A 20,390-nucleotide genomic window follows, 5' to 3' on the forward strand; every position below is an offset into this window, starting at 1 on the left:
TTTGGCGTTGCACAATCAAGAAGCTATAAATTTTCCTTAATTAATACGGAAATGAAACTTGTAATAAAAAACTTTAGAACGACACCATGCTCGAGTGAGTGAATGTAATAAAGCACCTAAACTCACGGATATATATGCAAGAACACCATCAGAAAGGGGCTAAACACCAATAGCTGACCATACTTGGCTTAGCACACATCCAGCACCGCGCCGGCCATCTCTCGGGAGATTGAAGCACTACGACTGAGTTCTGTCATACAAACGGTCCATGACACAATCAAACAATGACGCATTGAAGAGCATATTCACTAAATGGAGAGATTTTGTCGTCTAGAGCAGTCTTTTCCACTTAAAAGCATACTAAAGTCATTAGTGAGCTGGTTTCATCATATCTGTTGCCTGCTTCGATATCTTCCAATATGGAGCATTCCTTTAAGCACGAGACCCACTATCACCCGCTGACAGCATCCACGACCCGCTCCGAGGCCACCAGATGGCGTTTCGCGTGTGCCATATAAGCGCTGCTGCTACGTGGATCACATCCGTCGTAATTTATCCGGCTGCCCTAAATGTAACAGCTGTGTCAACGGCTGAATTAATCGCCCCCCCCCCCCGCCCATGGACACTGGAAACCACCTGAACCCATTCTGACACCTCGCACCTCCTCACCGCGTCCCAATCCATCACCACGCGGAAGCCCTTGCCCCAGATCGGCCGCAGAGCGCCGTCGCTCTCGAAATTCCGAAAACACTTGAGCTGCCCTCCCCGGTGAGCGCTACCTGCGGCGTGGAGGCCCCATTCAGCTCGCCCCTTCCGCTCGTTTGCGCCCGGGCCGGCTGGAAACACAATCATCTTCGTTAGCGGCGCTAACAACAGGTCCCGGCCATGATAACACGCTCCCTATTTCCCCAAACATTCAATTACTGGCCACCTACCCCGGTCGAAACGGCACGGCTCTCGCCATTTTTATGCTTAATTGGTGTTGATTTACATGTGCCGCCGGGGTAAATTGCTATTTACAGCGGCGGCGTCAGATAGGGTTTCGCGGCAGCACCGCCCCTCCGCTGATGCAGGGCCGCACCAGGGATTGTTACCGGTGTACGTGCTGCCGTCGGACGAGGGCAGAGCCACGCCCCACTCGCCCCCCCCCCCCCCTCCACGGACCAGACTCGTCATCACGTCATTAGCCGGTGACGGAGAGGGGTGAAGAATATAAGAAAGCGCTGCTGGAAACATGGCGTGAAGAATATAAGAAAGTAGCAGATTTGCCGAGAAGGGTGTTTGATTGTTGGTTTTCTGCCCGAACGCCGAGCACACGGGCTGCTCGGTATCTTGGATGTAAGGTATTACGTGAATGCTAGTTATATCGTTGTCAGCCTGGCAGCGGCGGTCCGAGCTAAATGGAACTAGCACGACTCCCATCCCCCCTTGGGGGTATCAAGCTGGAGCCTGCCCCCAAGACAATAAAAATGCTCTAATTTGAGCTAGTTTGCTTGATTTCCCCGTTTATTGATTTATAATCACGGCGCATGGATTGATGCTGTTTTCAGAGCTCGCTCCTCGATCCCTGATGCTGACTCTGCCTTTTGAATGGGACAGAGCACTGCGCACGGGAAGCTGAGCTGACCAACGCAGACATAAGCAGCAGCTGTCGGGTCGGGCCTTCACTTCATAGCACACGCTGTGCGAGAGCTGGCCCACCGTCCACGTGTTCCCTATATGGAGGGGAGCCCTTGCTCTAGGCGGGGGGCCAGCCCGCTGTGGGGAGGGGATCTACCCCGCATGCTGGCGAGTGACCGACGAGGCGTCATCTGATCACCGACCAAGATAGCGCCCTCTTGCGGGGGTCAGTTGCTGGTGGCGCCCTCTTGCGGGGGTCAGTTGCTGGTGACGCCCTGAGTACATGCCCCGTGCCGACCACGCAAGGCACGTGAGCTTCACATGGGAGTGGCCTTCGGGAAACCTGGTGTTCGCAGGCCCCTTATTGCTTATCATAACGTGTGTGGATATACAAAGACGATTAAGTTCCTGCAGTACTTCATATCATGTATACTCGAAATTCTTTTGATTCGTTTGACTATGCAATTATTTCATGTCTGACTGTTGATCGGTATCTACCAGTTTATATTGCAGGTCATTTGTTCCCGCTTGCGTATCGAGAGAGTTCTCATAAAGCATTTGCAACTGTGCATATAGGAGCCAAATTTGACAATGGAAAACTAACACACGCTGTCATACCAAATGAGCTGTTGCTAATTTGTTAATGACACTGACGCTCTTTCCAGAACGAACTTTGAACTGGTCTGAACTCTCTGACCCGGAGTGGATGCTTTTAAATGGCCTTTGGAACCCATTAATTTTTGGCTGGGCGCAAATTCTGCTGTCATGAGTTTTGTCACGGTTAATAATACAGAGCCAATCGATTGATTTGATAACAGCACTCCATTTGGGGTGAAGACCGCGAACGTTCGGAATTGGATGCCCTAATGATCCCACGGGTAGGTGATCGAGGCGCGTGTTCGGTGTGATATGGTTGCTTCATAGTTTGAGTGACGCGCCCTACATTAAGGCCCAGCATGGAGTTTTTGCAGGGATATCCGATGAGGAAAAGTTTTCGTTACGGGTCGTGCCATGAAAGGCTTGCACATCCTTGGGTTGCCTTTGTCCTCTCCCCACGTTTTCCCTTGACTCTCCCTGTATGGAGCCCCAATCACCAGAAATCCTATGGAAAAAGCACCACAAACCGCAACAACTCCATGATCGAAGAAAACGTGATTTTTGTGAGGGAACATGTGGAGCTGTTCTCCCTGGACGGCACCCCCTACGAACTACACGTAGCCTGCCTCAGTGTCACAGAGGCGCTGAGCCCAATCGTCCAACCAATCGAACGAGAGCCGTGTGCGGGACGCGTGAGGCGGCGGCGGTGGCCGCTGACCTTGGTGACGGTGACCGTCACAAGGTCGGGAGAGGGCCTGACCCCTTGCGGACCTCCGCGGCAGCACTCGGACGGGGCCGAACGGGTTAAAGGGTGCCATACTCCACCACTCCGACGGCCACTAAACCTGTCGGCCGGCAGTTTTAAAGGGCCCCGTCGGACCGAGAGCGATTGCCGCGGCTCGAGGTTAGTGATGCCTGCCCCGAATTTATGTGTGGCCCGGCGTCCCGGTGGCGGGCTCTGGACGCGATCCGGCGGCTGATATTGGCCTGGATCATCACCGGTCGGTCGTGAACACCCGGCCGACTAGGGCCGGGCCAAGCCGCGGAGCGTCGCTCCAGCGGCCTGGTGGGCGTCGCCGCCAAGCTCAAATGCAGCCCCGAACACACACAGGGTCACCGTCTGGGTCGCAGGGAACACAGCCGGTAACCGCATCCTCGCCAAGCGGTGACGGGAACGCCGACACCTTGCTATCCGTCGCTGTTTGCTTTCGTCTGTCGGTCCACTCCTAAGCAGGACCCAGCCAGTGACTATTAAGGTAACTTACATAAACCACACATTTCATTCTGTGTTTGTGCCGGGGGCTTCGGCATTACCAGATCTCAGCTGTCAGCGCCTGTGCAGCGGAGCGTAGGGGCACCGTTTTTGTCGTCGTTTTGCAGAGACTGCACGACGCATCTTCGTTCTTGCGGCCCCGTGCTGTAAACATGCAAAAGTATTCATGCTATCAACGGAGGCGGCAAAAAGGAGGAGCGAAATTTACATGCGACGCAACGGCGGGCTTGGGATAGCTACCGTTCTCCAAGCCGGACAGACGGGAATCTGATCGCTCTTCCGACCATTTTGTTGACAGTGTCGAAGGGACCAATCATCATTCAGAAGCGATTGCAGCGGATCCGCATCGCAATTCCGTGGCCGTGTCTGAAATCCCACCAAGCTCAACGTGATAGTTCAAAAAGAACAGAAAAGCGTCAATACTGTTTCGCACTGGGAGCTCGAAAACTTGCTCACATTTGATACGGGGGTCCATGATGATCCCAAGTGGATTGCCCAATCTGACTAGATCAGACACAGATACGACAGCAAGATGTGGGCACTGGAGATACATTCGGCCCTCGCACATCGTAATTCAGCATCGTACCATGAAAAAATAGACACTTTGCGTGATTAGTGCCCAGCTTTTTTTTGCATACGTCAGCGTCCACACATCCTTATTTATCTGGTATGCACATCATGATGCAACTTCGTGCAGTACGGTTTTTCTGGACCTCGATCATGCAAATATCGAACGTTGACGCCAAAGCTTGAAATTCACGAACAAGGCAAAGCATAAACTCAGTCGTACATGATCACGTAGACGAAGCGTTGAGTCGATTGGTCAGAACCTCACCATGTGGCCTCTGATCTCGGTCGTCACAGCCCTCGGAAGTTTGAAATATTAGGTATCATCATTGACAAACGCAATCCAAATGCTAGGCAAAACTCATAAATCGCCTTCCATAGGCCAATATCCCAAAACGTCGAATATTGGCATCAATTGACGTTTTTTTTACATCAATTAGCACCGTTTGACATGACATCAACCGCTTCATGAGTGTAGACGCGCTGCACCCATGAGACGGGGTCGGGGTACTAAGGTTGGGCGTGCGCTAACTCTACGCCCGAGCAGACGGGCTCTGGTTCAGACGTCCTTATCTTCTCCCAACATGCGTACTCATCCTATCATCTTCATGTTAATTGCATAAAACAGCTGCAATTCCCAAAAATGATTGTAAGGGGCACATACGGACAGATTGTAATGCCTTTTTTACCACACCGATGAACCATGGGCTCACGTAAAGTTCGAGAACATCGGTGGCTTGAGCCCCTCCAAATCGATAACAATTTCCACCTGCGTTGCTAAGCCACGCCTTGCCCCAGCGTCACCCCCTCCCCCCCCCCCCCGCCGCAGTCACTAATCTCCCAAGCATCACCTCCGCCTTTGCGTGTGCAGCACTGCCTCAATCCATTCATCGTCACTCCTGACTTCCACAGCATATTGCCTGTCTCCACAGCATCGTCCTCGACCTCCTGACACCGTCCCCATCTCTTCAGTGTCACCTCTGTCTCTCCCACAATCACCTTTAGCCAGGGGTGTGGCTTGGCACAATAAGTCGGGGGGGGGGAGGGGCTGAAGTGGAAATTGTCAAAACGAGCTCCAAATGACACAAAAATGGGCTAATAACGGATTCGACCCACCCTATTCTCTGAGCAACAAACAACTCCCATCCACCCCCCCCCCCCCCCCCCCCCCACGACCGAATAGGGGTCTCCACCTTGACCTTGGCCTTCAACATCGTCCCCCCTGTCTTTTCAGAGTCGTCTTTTCTCCACAGCGTGACCCCTCCGCTATCCCCTCTCCACAGCGTAATACCTGCAATTAGCAACTCCGCCACGCGCCATCCCGGGCCTCCCCGCCGCTGCGCATGCGCGGAGACGGCGCAGGCGCGGCACCCCACAAGAAAAAAAAATGCTACTCGGCCGTTTTCTTCCACATCCCCACTGACCACTGCGACCATCGCACACTGCGCACAGCTGGACGCGTTCGGCGCCCACTCACCAAACTCAGCGCGGGGGACACTCGGAGTAGGATCGGGAAGCCGGCATCGCTGCCCCGCTCCCGCTGCACCCCTGCAGAGCGCGCTCTGCAGTGTCTCCGTGGCTAGAGCTCCGCCACGCCGCTGCAGAGCGTCATTCGCGCCGCGCCGCCGGCGGGCGCCCGGTCAGCCAGACGCGTGGCTCGTCGGCCAGCCAGGTGACGCCGCCGCCCGGCCATGATGGCCGCCGCCGCTCCCGGACCACGCCCGGAATGTGGCGGCCCGCCGACCCGCTCGTTTCGGCCCAGATTACCTTGTTATTTTGACTCGACTAATTAGGAAATAGATTTTCGCCCTGCGCGTGTTTGTCATCGCCGTCGTCGTCGTCGGCAGCGGCGGCGGCGACGGCGTCGTCGGCGGTGGGGAGGGGTGGGCGGGGAGGGAGGGGAGGTGATGGCCATCAGGGCTATTACTACACCACGATGAGCCCGACAACCTGTTTGGCTGGGTGGGGTCGGCCATTACTCAAGCCCGCGGGGTTTACATTTCGGTAGCAAACACGCTGGCCGGGCCATGATACCATCATGCGATGCACGCCGGCTGACAGCGGCTGACGGTAATAACCCGCCGGGGGACCGGGTCGTCCGGCAACGAGCGCCACGCGCCGCCGGCGCGGCCGCGCCAGCTCTCGCCGGACTATCGGCCGCGGCTGTGTCCGGCGTAAATACCCGTGAAATCCGCTCCGAGTGCACGGCGCTCCGGCCGTGTCCGGTATGGGCGCTATTCCGGCCGGCCGGGCCGCCTTGCCGCCGCTCGCGCCGGCCCATTTGATCGGCCGATTGGCGCGTTGTTTCGCTTAGCTGGCCCGTTTTCCCACCGAAGGACAGGCGGCGCGTCGGCTAAGCCACTTGCTTCCGCCATTTGTGGGGATTAGAGCGCGATTTGGGCCTGGTGGAGGTTGGTTTAGGGGGTGGCGGCGACAGTGTGGGGCCGCTCAGCTCGATCTGGGGGGTCGGGCTGAGCGGCCCGGCTCCGCGCTCGTGTTACCGGGTACGCTCGGAGCGGCGTTCTCAGTGAATCCGGCACGTCACAGCGCGCTGCACTATATTTTTGCTGAATATATCTGTTTGGTGCAGTGGAAGAGGTCCTACGGAGACAAATAAACGTTGATGTTGCAACGAAAACGGCCTTAAAGTCGGGGGAGTCGATTTGAGGTCTTCTATAGGGCTCGCGCCCATTCCTACCGTTGATTCCCCCCCCCCCCCCCCCCCCCCAGTGTCTGTCTGTGTCCCAATATTTTTGCCGGAATATTTCATAAATGGAAAAATAGTACCTACCACACGATGCCCTTGCATGCTCCTTGGGCACTGCCCGCTGGCCATAATGTTGAAATAATGATCCACTTAACAGATCATTTAAAAAACGTTACAATTGCTTTTCGTTAGGATACAGCGGCCAAAGCCGTTCAGGACAGAACTGCTGGGGTAAGATCAGGTTGTTGGGCTCTCGACACGACTTCACCCAACCATTTATATAAGTTGGCTGCCCTTTTCAAAAACACGCTTCCATCCTCGCTAGTCATCATGCTGTATGGCTCCGAAGCCTTACCCCGAGCGTCATCCACAAAGTGCGAGCCGACAAACTAATGCTGATGGGGAGGTGATGAAATAGGATAACATTACAGTACTATCACAAGTAGCACGTTTTGACTACACGTTAATCATGGCCTGCTTGTTAGTATTGCACGAGTCAAACTAGCAACAGCATCATGTTTCGACTTTTAACACAAACCAAGCTTTGCTGAGTACAAGAATGAGGCATACCGAATTACAAAGCACTTACACCACCTACTCACAGTACACCGGTGTAATCATTAGCGTCATCTTACAGAATGCGTTCGTTTATTTCATTGAATTACAGACACACTAAGCTTTTTACAAGCACGCAGAGTCGTCAAATGCAGTGCCAGCTGTGCTCCAAATTTTAGTTTGGAGCTTCAGCTTACAGCACAAGTGCTACATAGGCAATGCAAGGGATCGTGCTGATAGAGCATATTCATGGAAACATGCTCAGTGATCATCGGGAAAATTGGGTCACCACAAAACTAGTTTTTGAATTGCACATGTGAGAAGTTGTACGACGTCTTTTCCCAATGAACCTGACCCCTTTCTTCTCTTAGGCTTTCGCTCTCTTTGTTGCAATTAGTAAGCATTATTTTAGACAATTAGTATAACAATTAGTAGTGAGCTATTAACGTTTAGCTCCTATTTGCCACGGTCCCCTAACGTATTTCCGTAATGCAGCACTTCACTGTCACATGCTCAGCTTTAAAGATGAATTACGAGGGAGAGGAGAACGTGTAGCAAAAGAACACCACACGCACCCGGAGGTGCCGCTGAGGGATGCCGCTGCATTATCCCGAAGCGCTGGAGGCGTGACGATGTAAAACGCAGGAAAGCTCAGTAGCAACTCCCGAATGTATCACCTTTACCACGCTAAACCTTTGGGTCAGTGGGACATTTTCCAAAGCTCGGGCGCCGCTGCCTAGACCGGGCTCTTCTGTAACCCACGAAATACCAGCGCGGAGGCCAAGGTGTCGAAGCCGCCGTCATCCGACCGCAGCAGTCTGGTGACGTCCTGCTCCGACCGCAGCAGTCTGGTGACGTCCTGCTCCGACCGCAGCAGTCTGGTGACGTCCTGCTCCGACCGCAGCAGTCTGGTGACGTCCTGCTCCGACCGCAGCAGTCTGGTGACGTCCTGCTCCGACCGCAGCAGTCTGGTGGCGTCCTGCTCCGACCAGGCGGCGGTCAGGGTCTCTGGGAGGGGGAAAGGTCAGAGGGAAGGGATCGCGGTCAGGATCTGTGGGAGGAGGAGCGCGAGGAGGGGAGTGATCGCTGTCTGGATATTTGAGAGGAGGAGCGCCAGGAGGGGAGGGACCGCGGTCGGGATCTGTGGGAGTAGGAGCGCCAGGAGGGGAGGGATCGCTGTCTGGATATTTGGGAGGAGGAGCGTCAGAAGGGGAGGGATCGCGGTCAGGATCATTGGAAGTAGGAACGTCAGGAGGGGAGGGATCGCTCTCTGGATATTTGGGAGGAGGGGCGTCAGGAGGGGAGGGATCGTGGTCAGGATCTGTGTGAGGAGGAGCGTCAGGAGGGGAGGGATCGCTCTCTGGATATTTGGGAAGAGGAGCGTCAGAAGGGGTGGGATCGCGGTCAGCATCTGTGGGAGTAGGAGCGTTAGGAGGGGAGGGTCGCTGTCTGGATATTTGGGAAAAGGAACGCCAGGAGGGGAGGGATCGCGGTCAGCATCTGTGGGAGTAGGAGCGTCAGGAGAGGAGAGGTCGCTGTCAGGATCGCTGGGCGGGGCATCAGCTTCAAGGGATCTAGACGCCGCCCATAGACTGCAGTCATGGCATGCGCAGGATGTGCCGATCCAAAGTTTAGAGGATATCATCACCTCTGTGGCTAACAGTGCCGACCGTTTGAGTGCAGTGTTTGGCGCTAACAAGCTCAGACTGCGCTCGTGGTTAAGCTCTTGCACTGCCAGGCTCGTCTAGGATGAATGTCACGTGAATGTGATGTAGTCGCGCCACGCTGGCGAATATCGTTTGCTCCATGAAACATCTACAACTCATAACGCACGGTGCTCAATGTTTCATAGTAAACCCCAGGGTAGTGCTACCTAGTGATAAAAGCTGCTTAGTGTTGTTAAATGGTTTCCCCATGTAATTGTTCCAATTAAAATGTGACCCACAAAAATAACACTAATTGAACGCTAATTTTCTTATCATTCTGCGCTTTGTGGACGGGCTAATGAAACAAAAGCCCCAGTTTAATTCAATCTATTTATGCACATATCAGACCTTGCTTTTTAAGTGTCACAATCCAAACTAAAATGCAAGCATAACAGTCGCGGACTTAAGGCGGGATTGTGATAAACATTGGTGGGTCGTAGATCTCAGCCACAAAAGTACTGAGATTACGCTTTCCCTTGATTGCGAAACATAAGCATAACTGCATGATATATATATATATATATATATATATATATATATATACCATCAAGCTTTCAGGATGCAGTATTTTGTCTGTAATTTTGTTAAGATTTAGTGTACTGACGGCGCGGGCCTTGTGGACGGTCTTTTTCCACACATCTTATTGATGGGACACACGTTCGACACTCATTGGGGAGCTTGACACTCTTTCCTACTTTTAACTAATTTAGCCACTTGCAGTGAAATATTTGAAGTTTCTGAAATGTTTTGAAGTGTTTACAATTTTCCAGATTATCAGGTGATGATGGCATAATATGAGCTTTACCTCAACATGCAAGTTAAATGTATGAAAAGCTTGTAGCATGCAAATGCCATATTTGGAATGTGATTTTGAACGAAGAAAATCTAGATCTTAGGGTAAAAAACCTGATAGAAAACTTTGAGCTTTATCTAAAAGTGTTAATTTTTGTCACCCGTTGGCTCCATCCCCGCGACTATCCTGGCCGAGGTCGCTGCTTCAACATGCTATAATGTACTCGTCAGCAGCGCTCTCGAATAGAATGCTCGGATTCTGTTGCTATTAACATCAGCACTGAGCGCCAGAGTGGTCCTTCTCCCATTCAACCAATGCTTCTCCGGAAATTTCACGTCACGTGCCTCACCCGTGCTGTACAATTCCGTTTGCGAATTCTTCAGAGCTTTACAATGGACCTTTCGCAGACGTTCTATGTTCTAGTCGATCTAGCACTTTAGCATCGGATTAATGATAACTGTTTTTTACTATTGCTTTCATGATTCATTAACAACACCGTTTATTCTGTTAATCAACATAAACAGCACTGTTAACTGTTAACGCTGTTAATGGTGCTAATTAACAACACTGTTAACAACACTGTTAATGCTGGTGGTCCGCATCATCATTTGTAATGTCTGTTCATAACTTTCTTGCTTCGTTTGTTTTCTCTAACGTATCATTCATTTTTCTCCTTCACTTCCATCAGGATTGGGGGGACAATGGAAAGGTAAAAAGGAGGTACATACTTAATGAAGACATATCATGACAGGAGCTGTAATTGAAGTCCTTAATACAAATAAAACAAAGATGGTGCAATACTGATACACGTTTATTCATAATTCAGGCAAATGCTCACAATTTGGGAACGAACATCAGGAACATGTTTCCTATAGCGTATTTCCAAAATTTAAGCATAAACTTGCTTAAATAACGTGAAGGCTTGCATGCCAGTGGTGATCGTAAGCCATGATAGTGGATTCATTTCTCAGACTTTAACTCTGGCACAATTTGCATGACACTTGTCCGTGATAGAACGCCGACGTAAAGGAATATGTCACCTTTGGGGCATATTTCAAAAGTTTTTTTTTCTTCTCAAACCTCAGGACCGGTCAGGCCTGATAGTGACATTGGAGAATGGCACTGCAGCACCAACCAAATATAATAAAGACCCGCATTCCAGTTGTATTCGAGTGAATATTACAGACAACGCTCTAGCACACCCCTATATTTCTTTTTCGTTGTAAACCCGTAGAAGATTTTGTGGAATGGGCGGTCTTAGCGCAAACAAGATTTTTGACATAAGTGACATAATTTTTCATAGCTTTCGAGAATGTACGCAGGGGCCTCATGTCGATCTCGCTAAGAGAAATTGCGTACAAACTGACACAATTAAGATAAAAATAGCATGTAAACACAATCGGAATCTTGGTTCCTATTAAGTGTGGTGGTCACAACAGACTTCACTATTTCCGACCAGGAACAAAGTCCGAAGAACTTTGAAAGTTGTGAGCTGAGAACCTTTGTGATTGACACAGTCGGCACCACCAACCATTGAAATGAAATGTTCCTCATGTGAAGATACTGAAGCAAGCATTAGACATGATGGTGTACGCTCACTTATAACTTTTGATATACATTTAAAGGGGAAAGACTGCTCTAGACAACACGATTTCTCTCTTCAGCAAATGTTCTTCTCAATGCGTCATTGTTTGATTGCGTCATGAAACGATTGTAGGAGAACGCTCACTTGTAGTTCTCTAATCTTTTTCTCGTGGTGGTTTTGCATATTTATCCGTTATATTAAGGCGCTTACCTGCATTCAAATACTCGGCTGCAACGCTGTTCTTGAGTTATTCGATTACAAGTCTGAACTTCGCAAAAAGTAGGAAGGATGTATAACTTCTTGTATTGTGTAGCATAAATGTAAGTCGTGTCCGAGCCTTGCATACCTTGCACAACATTGGTTGAGGGCCAATTGACTGCCAGGCTATTGTTCAACCGTGCTCACAAACGCCAGATATGAACAACTCGACAAATACATTTGTCTTGACCTTGAACGCCGCATGAACAGTAGCATGACAAGATTTGGTGGAGTGGTAGCATTGAAATAGCCTGCACAAGAAAGTCTGCTCATTTTAACAGGCGTGCAGCTCAGAAACGAGGGGGTTTTATACCTTAATGAGGGCAGAGCCGTGAATTTCACCGAATGGTCTTCAAGATGGCTGGTTCAGTTCAAAACCCCCTTACAAAGGTCGAACCGCATAAAGTTTAAAGGGATTGCTGGAGTCTTGTTATGGAACACTCCTTTTAGAGGGAGTGTTCAACATTTAAATGGGGTTTTGAACTAAAATAACCATCTTCAAGGCCATTCGGCACAGTTCGGAGCCCTGTCCTTCTCAAGACCTACACCTCCTCAGATCCTGGGCTCCACGCCCGAGAAGATCTGCAGAATATTCCGGGGATACTATTTGAAGGCTACGCAGGCATCCGTGACACGATGATAATGTCCTTCAGGTCCTGTCATTCCATTGCCCATGCAACGATCAAGGCCAATCAAGATTTAGTTGTCGAATCGTTCATGTCTGGCGTTCGTGAGCACGATTTCCTTACCTAACGGGCGTCAGTCGGCTCTGAAGTAATGTCGTACACGGCGCGATGACGCAATCAAACAATGATGTGTTTGGAGCATATTTACTTAATAGGGAAATTGTGTTGCTTGGAAGGATCTTTTCATCTTAGAGGTATATCAATAGCTATAAGTGAGCCTTTTCATCGTAGCTGGTGTCGTGTCAGATTTCAACGCATCATCGTCTTCAATGTATTCAAATGTGGAACATTCCGTTTAACCAGAAGTGCCTTGTTTGAAATTAGACTTGTGCGTCATTAGGCCACATGACATGTCGCTGTTACACACCTGCTTTGTAAACACGGCCTTGCACTGAACTGACCATCTGAGTAAAAAATATATCCCAAAGCCAAAGCGTCTTGGACAAGTGCCGCCATGCTATAAAGACCGCACGGGAGAGTCGAATGCTATGTTTTAACGTTTTGACCCCCTGACCTCCTTTCGGCAGCCATAGGGCCACTTAATCCATTGACGTCATCAACTATTGTCCAATCAGGCGGCTCTAGCGCACCTCATGGCGCAGCTCTGAAAACAGCATTGCGGACAATCGATGACGTCTGCGCACCACGTGACTTAACGGTCAAATGGCTGGATGACCGCACCTGGTATAAGAGCCTTGGCTTAGACGTCTGTTTCATGGCTTTTCGTGGAATTCCCGTGATAATGGCTTTGTTTTTTAAAGCTCTCCTCTAAGTAGCATGTTCCGGGCCTCAAACCATTTGCTGCATAAACATTTTTTTTTTCAACTAGGGGACTGCAAACATAACATAACACATATTGGGAAAGAAAGCAAATGAAAAGTTTTACTTTCAGACTGGTGGACACAGTGTTCCAATATTCGACCACTTGAGTGGCGGGGATGTCGATGTTTTTTCATGCTATAACACCCCGGCTTTGGGCTCACTGCCTATGGCCTCCCCCCTTGCTCAAAATCGGCCAATCAGCATCGAACCGGGAGGCTGTCAAATCAGTATCTATGAGCCTCAAGCTTGACAAATGGCTAAGTGGGTCAGATGTCTGAGTCGGGGTCAAAGGGCAACGGATTAGCGCCAACGAATTGCGTGCGAGGACCGCCGAAGAGTCAGAATTATGGTAGCATGCATTTATATTTACATCCTGCACACCCTACTGGATGAATTTTGGAACGCTGGGTGGACATGGAGCTCACTGGTATTTATTTCTCACGTCTGAGTGGCTTCTTCGAATACAGACTAAAAAGCTTTTAGGAGTATGCACAAAAAAACGGCATTAATGTTTAAATCAAGCGCGTCTGACCTGGCTAGGAGTTTTAAGCACAAAAATGAATAATGCTCTCTTCAAGAGCACTTCCCTTGGCCTTTCCCGTGCCGGTAGCTGAAGATGAGGTGACAAAATGGTGATATATCGGTTCATGAAAGATCAATATACTATTAATTTGTCACCTTCTGTTGGACTAGCACTGAGATAAAAAGCCAAACGAAATGCTCGTATGTAGATGCAATATTCTTGCGTGGGCATAACCCCTACCGTATTCGGTAAGGCGCGGACCATAGTCAGGTTTGTGCATGGACGTTTTGTGTTTTATACCACATGAAGCAGCAAGACAGAGCTGGATCCCAGCAACATTTAAGGCGCGCTTACGGCCATAGCTTCCCGCATTTGCTCTGAGCCACTTACGTAATTCAGAGCTTCGACCTCCAGGGAGGTAAGTCGCGTCATTAGATCACTAGAATCACTAGAAGCAGTGTCTCGCGTCAAACCAGTCAGGGACAAGCCGTTCGGGCCCAATGAAACACGGCACAGTCAACAAACAGTGATACATGTCATTTACCTTTAGATTTCATCGTCTAAGTGCCTTGTTGTGTCAGACACCTCATGTACGGAGAAAAAACTCGTGTCACGGCTGTCTGGTGAGCAGACAAGCACACATGGTGCTTGTTGCCATATGCGAGGCGTGCAATCCAGTTCAGTTACTTACGCCTGGCTGGACGGAATGCCGCTGTCAGATGGCATTGATGTGGTTGGTTCTGGAAGCTCGGAGATTGGCCGGTGTGTGCTGTTTAGACTATGGCACGCTGCTCCCACTACATGCATACTAGCCATTTCAGATGAGCATGGATCGCCCTGTGCCCCCTGTCAACCCTCGCTGTGCGCACTTTTTTACATTCATCTCACAGTACGCCCTACGCAAAGCCCTACGGAGAGGGCAATGCCTTCCCTAAGAACTCGAAATCCGACCAAGCTACACCCATGGGAAAAAGTGTTGGAAAAGCTCTTGTCAAACTCCATGTGGTAGTTTTAACTAAACGAAGGTGAAAGTAGCTTTGACAGGTTCAAGAAAGTCATATCAATCAATTAACACGTTATAGATCCCTCCTGTTATCTTCAGAACAATGCATGTCACGGTAATGAAGAAAGAAGCGTTGAACAACTCTTGAATTGAAATGCCGAAAGCTCTAGCAGGTGGGTACCCGAAGACATCAATCATCAAGTGTGACCTGTCATGTCATGTGAGGCCAAAGCTGTTAACGCTTATGTTGTATTGGCCTGGTCGGTTATATTAATTACGAAGCAAAGTTAATCAAACGGAGAAAAAACAGCGCTAGAATAAACCCTTGTAATACCGGAAGGCATGCGCCGTTTTGGTTTAGATAAAATGATCGATATGCCAATTCTGGCTACAAGTGCTAAGTCGACCTACATTGACCATGGACGGCCCGATCTTTCAAGGTCGGGTCGTCCATTGGCAAGCTCGGTCGACTTTAACCTTACAGGAGCAATTGCTATTATTGTAATGCACATTAGAGGGATAAATATGTGAAAATAGTCCAGAAAAACGCATTTCCTGCGAGAAGTGAGCGTTAGCTGTCAATTTTGATGATGCTACCACTTACATGACCTCAGCGAAGAGGTCATATGCCATGAACTGCCACAGTTGAACAGCTCCAAAGCTCTGCAACATACACAGAAATGACTGAAACTCAGGTTCAGAAAATGTCGGCGCAAAACTGTTCAGAAGATATTCTTAAAAAAACGCAGTTGGAACGGCCCTTTAAGTAAGAGGCCCTTTACGAGGCCCTTTAACAGGTCGATGGTTATGATGCATAGGGCATAATATACATGATATAATGTGATCCAGCCACGCACAGGAATCTAGTTCCCTAAAAGATGCTAGAGCGCTGTCATAGTTCATGATCACCATTCCCTTATCACGAATACTGGCAACGAAGCCGCACATACAAGCACATGTGCTTGCACAATGTCATTATCAACCACTTCGAGCGGGGATGCAGTTGTTCGACGACCAGAGCCTTCGGCTGCGAAGAGCGTGGACCGCACAGCGACTGCCGAAGGAACGGCACGAACACCAAACATCGCATGCACGAATTGGGGGACAGGGAAGCAACGGTTCAAACACCACACTTGCAGCCTCTGATTGGCGTCTAGTGAGGGAGGTGCCTCTTGAACGTTGGGATGGTGTTCGAGTCCGGCTGGGCGAGGCTTCCACTGCCCATGACGTCCATCAGGATGAGTTGTGCCCCGAGCAGTTGCTTACGTCGATGCAGAATAGAGAGTGCTGCGAGCTGTTGGCTAAGAACGTCTGTCGAGAAGAGCGTTTTACACTGACAACATATTCGAATTGTAGTGATTTCAATGAGGCAGTCAGCTGCACTCTGCGGAAGTCCCTGTCGAAACCTTGTGTTCCTTGTCTTCCTGTCTGCTGCCTCTTTTGAACCCTCTGCGTCGAAGACAAGCCACCCTCAGACTCAGTGAAGGTCAGTTCTCAGCGCTGTTCGCTTTGGGACTGACGGCTTCTCTCACTGCGTAACCCACATGTTGTCCTCTTAGGGACGCTCTGTGGGCGCTGGCTGCAGGGGACCCCTCTTCGCATCCCGGACTCCGTAAAAACACATTCACCGGTCTTCCAAATACAGTGACTGCATGTTTTGTAGCACGCACTGGGTGGTGTCTGCTTCTGCATTCCTGCCCTCACTGTTCGCGTGCACTTCTGCCGACAGCACTTTTGAGTTCCGCAGTTTGTGTTCAATAGCTTGCCTATGGCCGCAACTGAAGCCTGTGGGATCTCGAATGCAGCAGTGTGTGTGTGTGTGTGCGCGCGCGCTCGCGCGCGTGTGTGTGGGTGTGTGTGTGCGCTTGCGAGCTACCTACAACAGCATGCGCGTGCCCTTGTTTCCGACGGTACGTATGCTCCTGTGCCCGATGGCACGCCTGCCCCTGTGACCTCCATCTGGTGTGGTAGCTGAGTCTTCTCTCTCTCTCTATATATATATATCTCCCTCTCTTTCCGAAACCCAAGATTTTTTGCGGTGATGACTCTTTGGTGTGTTACGATTGCAAACTGAGGTGGGGCTCGGTGAAATACCTTTCTATCACATCATGGAGTAGCATGTTCTTAATGACTGACATGATATGTATCGGCGCATTATAATCACTGTTTGAGATTTATATTCAACCATGCCGCCCTGTGTATGAGCTATGAGCTTTAAGATATATGTGCACCAGTCTTGCATAACTACGCACTTGTTCGCACTCAACCGCATGAGCCCAGTTTTTCGTTTGTTGTGATCCCCAATACCGATGGATTTAAAACGAGCAAATACGTGCGTGTATCGCCGGCATTCACCGGTGTCCGAGAGGTGGCTTATCAAAGTATTAAAGTGCACACAATGGCATGGTGCATGCCACATCGACAGCCCATTTAGCACCGTACCATACAGCCGTCATTCACAACACGACCGCCGTTCTTACACTCCACGCCACACACAGGAGGGCCACGCGGCTGCGGGCGAGCCAGGCAGCCTGGCTGCGGGGGCGCCTGGCGCTCGCTGCTCCAGCCGTCGGCGGTGCTGGCCGCTGGGCGCTGGCCGCTGGGCGCGCCGCCCGGACCGGGGGCACCTCCGGCCCGCGGCCGTCAGCAGCCCGCACACGTCACCAGTGCACGGCGCGGGCACGGCCGCAAACAAGGTAACGGTCCGGCGACGGGCGACTGCTGCATGGGATGCGTCGCATTCGGTCCGTGCACGCTACCGGCGCGGAGCGCAGCCGAGTGTGCGGCTTCAGGCGGCGCTGCTGGGCCGGCAGCAGGGGCGGCAGCAGGGCCGGCAGCAGGGGCGGCAGCAGGGGCGGCAGCAGGGACGGCAGCAGGGGCGGCAGCAGGGGCGGCAGCAGGGCCGGCAGCAGGGCCGGCAGCAGGGGCGGCGGACAGGGGTGGGGGGGTGGGGGGGGGTGGGGGGGGGGGGGGGGGGCAGGGGAGGGGCAGACGCTTCAACCGGGGCAATATCTAGCGCTACCTCTGTGGTCCAGCATGGAAGGGGAGAGTGAGAAAGCTGAAAGATCCAGCGCGACCGCCCTGGCGACGGCGGCCTGGCTCGGCTGAGCGGTGTGGTGTAGCACTATCACATTCCACCCTCACAGGGGCAGGCCTTCCGGGAATCTCCTGCTTCGGAGCCGCTTATACCGTTAGCCGTTAGCGGCTGCGTGTTCTCCCCGTGGCGTAAACGTTGACGCGCCCCAGGCACGAGAGCCGGCGGCTTGATCGGCTGACACTTGTAGGGGGCAATCAGGGCCTGCGCGGCGGCGCAGACCCTCTGACCGCGCCGGTGCCGCTATCGCCGTTGCACTACTCGCACTCTTCCTGTTTACACAGGCCACGACATTACGATATTATCTTACACCCGGGTAAAAAGCGTGTTGGCCCGCTATCTGCACCGCCCGGGTAGCCCGGTAAATATTTACTCGGTCGGCGGTGTCTGTTTTGGGTCGCGCGCTGACGGCCGGCGGTTAGTTCAGCGGCCTACGAGCGGGCCCCGCTGATGGTGGGTCGGCGCCGCTGCTGGTGGACCGCGGCCCGGCGCCCCGCCGGACCAGACCCGGTACCTGGCCGAGCCCTGCCCGGCAGGCGCCCCGCCCCGTCTCCAGCGGCCGGCGCGTGGTGATGCGTACGGCGCGCGCTGTTAGTGTTCGTCTCAGGCTGGGTGCGGCGTTCTCCCGCTTTCTGCGGTCGTGACGGTGGAAAAGGGCGAGGGCCACTCGATAGACTCTTTATTGTACAAGCAACACAGTACATAGGCCTTTACACACGAACGATAGGTGGATCTGACTCTAGGCGTCTACCCCGCGCGACGCGGGTGACTATCCCACTCAATATCAACGGATCTGCACACCGATATAGCGTCTATCCGCCCAGCCTCTCGAAAACGCTCAACTCAACGCAAACGACAGTGACTGCCCACCAATCACGAAAGTCATAAATAAAAAACAGCTGGTTTGTGAAAGAGTCGCGCCGGTGTCGCCGGGGGTGAAGAGGCCAGGTCGGGTCAGGACGCGGCCACCTTACCTAGCGCGGCGGTCGGCCGGTCGGGCGGCGGCGGCGGAGTATTGCACTAGCGACCGGGCTCAGAGGCGTCGCTCGGCGGCCGGGTCGGGCGCCGCCGCCGGCTCCGAGTCGGAACTCCCGGGCGGCGTGCCGAGCGGGGAGCGAGCGGCCGAGCCGGCCGCGGCGCCGGCCGCCAGCGGGCCGCCGCCGCCGTACAGGCCGGCTGGCGCCGCCAGCCGCGCCGGCAGCTTGCTGTACAGCTCGTACAGCGAGGAGGCGGCCGCCGGCGCGCCGGGCGGCAGCGCGAACGGCGCCGCCAGGTAGGGCGGCCGCTCGCCGGCCAGCGCCGGGTACAGCGCCGGGTACACGCCGCGATAGTAGAGCGCCGCCGCCGGCGGGTACAGCGGCGCCGGCAGCCGGCCGCCCGGGTACGCCGCCGCCGGGTACAGCGCGGGGAAGGGCAGCGAAGTCAGCCCGTGTCGGAACGCCACCAGACGGTTGCGCGCGGCCGTCGACGAGCGCCGACGCAGCTTCCCCGTCGTTGGCCCGATGACGACGTCGTCGGAGGACGGGTCCAGCATCCAGTAGTTGCCCTTGCCCGGGTCGTCGTAGTGTCGCGGGATCTTGACGAAGCACTTGTTGAGGCTGAGGTTGTGCCGGATCGAGTTTTGCCAGCCCTGCCGGTTCTCGCGGTAGTAGGGGAAGTTCTTGAGGATGTACTCGTAGATGCCGCTGAGTGTGAGCCGCTTCTGTGGGTGGCTCCGGATCGCCATCATGATGAGCGCGTTGTAGCTGTACGGCGGCTTCTCGAACTTCTTCTTGTCGGCCTTGTCGTCGGCCTTGTCGTCGCCCTTGGCGTCGGCCTTCTCGTCGGCCGGCTCGGCGTCGAAGAGCTTCTCCTCGGCCTCGCGCGAGTTGTCGGCGTCCTCGTCGGTGCCGATTACGTCGACGTCGCTCTCCAGGATGCCGTCGTCGGAGACGGCGTCCGCCTCGGGCGCCGGCAGCGGCACCCGCTGCTTGAACGGGTCGTTGAGCAGCGAGTCGATGCTGAAGGACGATTTCAGGGGGGCCGGGTTCATCTCTACAGCTGAGCAAACCATGGTGTCATCGGCGACGACGCGCGCAGCAGGGCAGCCGGTCCGCGGGCGACACTGGCCGCTCACAGTCGTGTCCGTCCGTCACTTCACCGGGCGTCGGGCGGGCGGCGGGGCGGGGCGCGCGACAGCGGAGCGTGGCGGCGTCCTCACCCGACACGGCGCGCCGCTGCAGTGAGCGTGGCCCGGGCGGTGGCCGACGGCCGAGCCGCGCCGCGCCCACCGCCCGCCCGCCAATCAGCGCCCGCCGCCGTGCGCAAGCTCCGCCCCTCGCCGAGGGGCGGAGCCTCCGGGCTCGGCGACCGGCGCGCAGCGGAGAGGGCGGAAAATCGCTCTCTCGGGACGGCGCGCTTTCGCAACGCTGCAGAAATATTGGCGGCTCGGCTGGCGGCGCAAAGCTGATGTCTCATTCCGGCCGTGTGCTGAGAAACGACGCCGGTAAATCACGCAACACTTATGCCTTGGCGGCGCCGGCCAATGGCAAACAGAGATGCGGCGCGAATTTATCGCGCCATAATTAAACTCATTTGCTGGCCAGCATCGAGCACCAAAGT

General features: G+C 53.1%; 1 protein-coding gene across 1 annotated transcript in view; it reads right to left on the reverse strand.

Moving 5' to 3' along the window:
- LOC119101147 (fork head domain transcription factor slp2-like) overlaps nt 1-19,948 on the reverse strand; it is a 22,735-nt gene extending 2,787 nt beyond the window's left edge. Inside the window, exons 1-3 of the mRNA XM_037224432.1 lie at nt 19,080-19,948; nt 8,082-8,327; nt 670-779 (exon numbers count right to left, since the gene is read on the reverse strand). Coding sequence (XP_037080327.1) covers nt 670-779; nt 8,082-8,327; nt 19,080-19,842 — 1,119 coding nt within the window. The 5' untranslated portion in view covers nt 19,843-19,948. The remainder of the gene's footprint in view (nt 1-669; nt 780-8,081; nt 8,328-19,079) is intronic.
- Nucleotides 19,949-20,390: the final 442 nt, after the last annotated feature.

This window comes from Pollicipes pollicipes, unplaced genomic scaffold, assembly GCF_011947565.3.
Source record: "Pollicipes pollicipes isolate AB1234 unplaced genomic scaffold, Ppol_2.1 Scaffold_2555;HRSCAF=2994_pilon_pilon_pilon, whole genome shotgun sequence".
Classification (NCBI taxonomy): domain Eukaryota; kingdom Metazoa; phylum Arthropoda; class Thecostraca; order Pollicipedomorpha; family Pollicipedidae; genus Pollicipes; species Pollicipes pollicipes.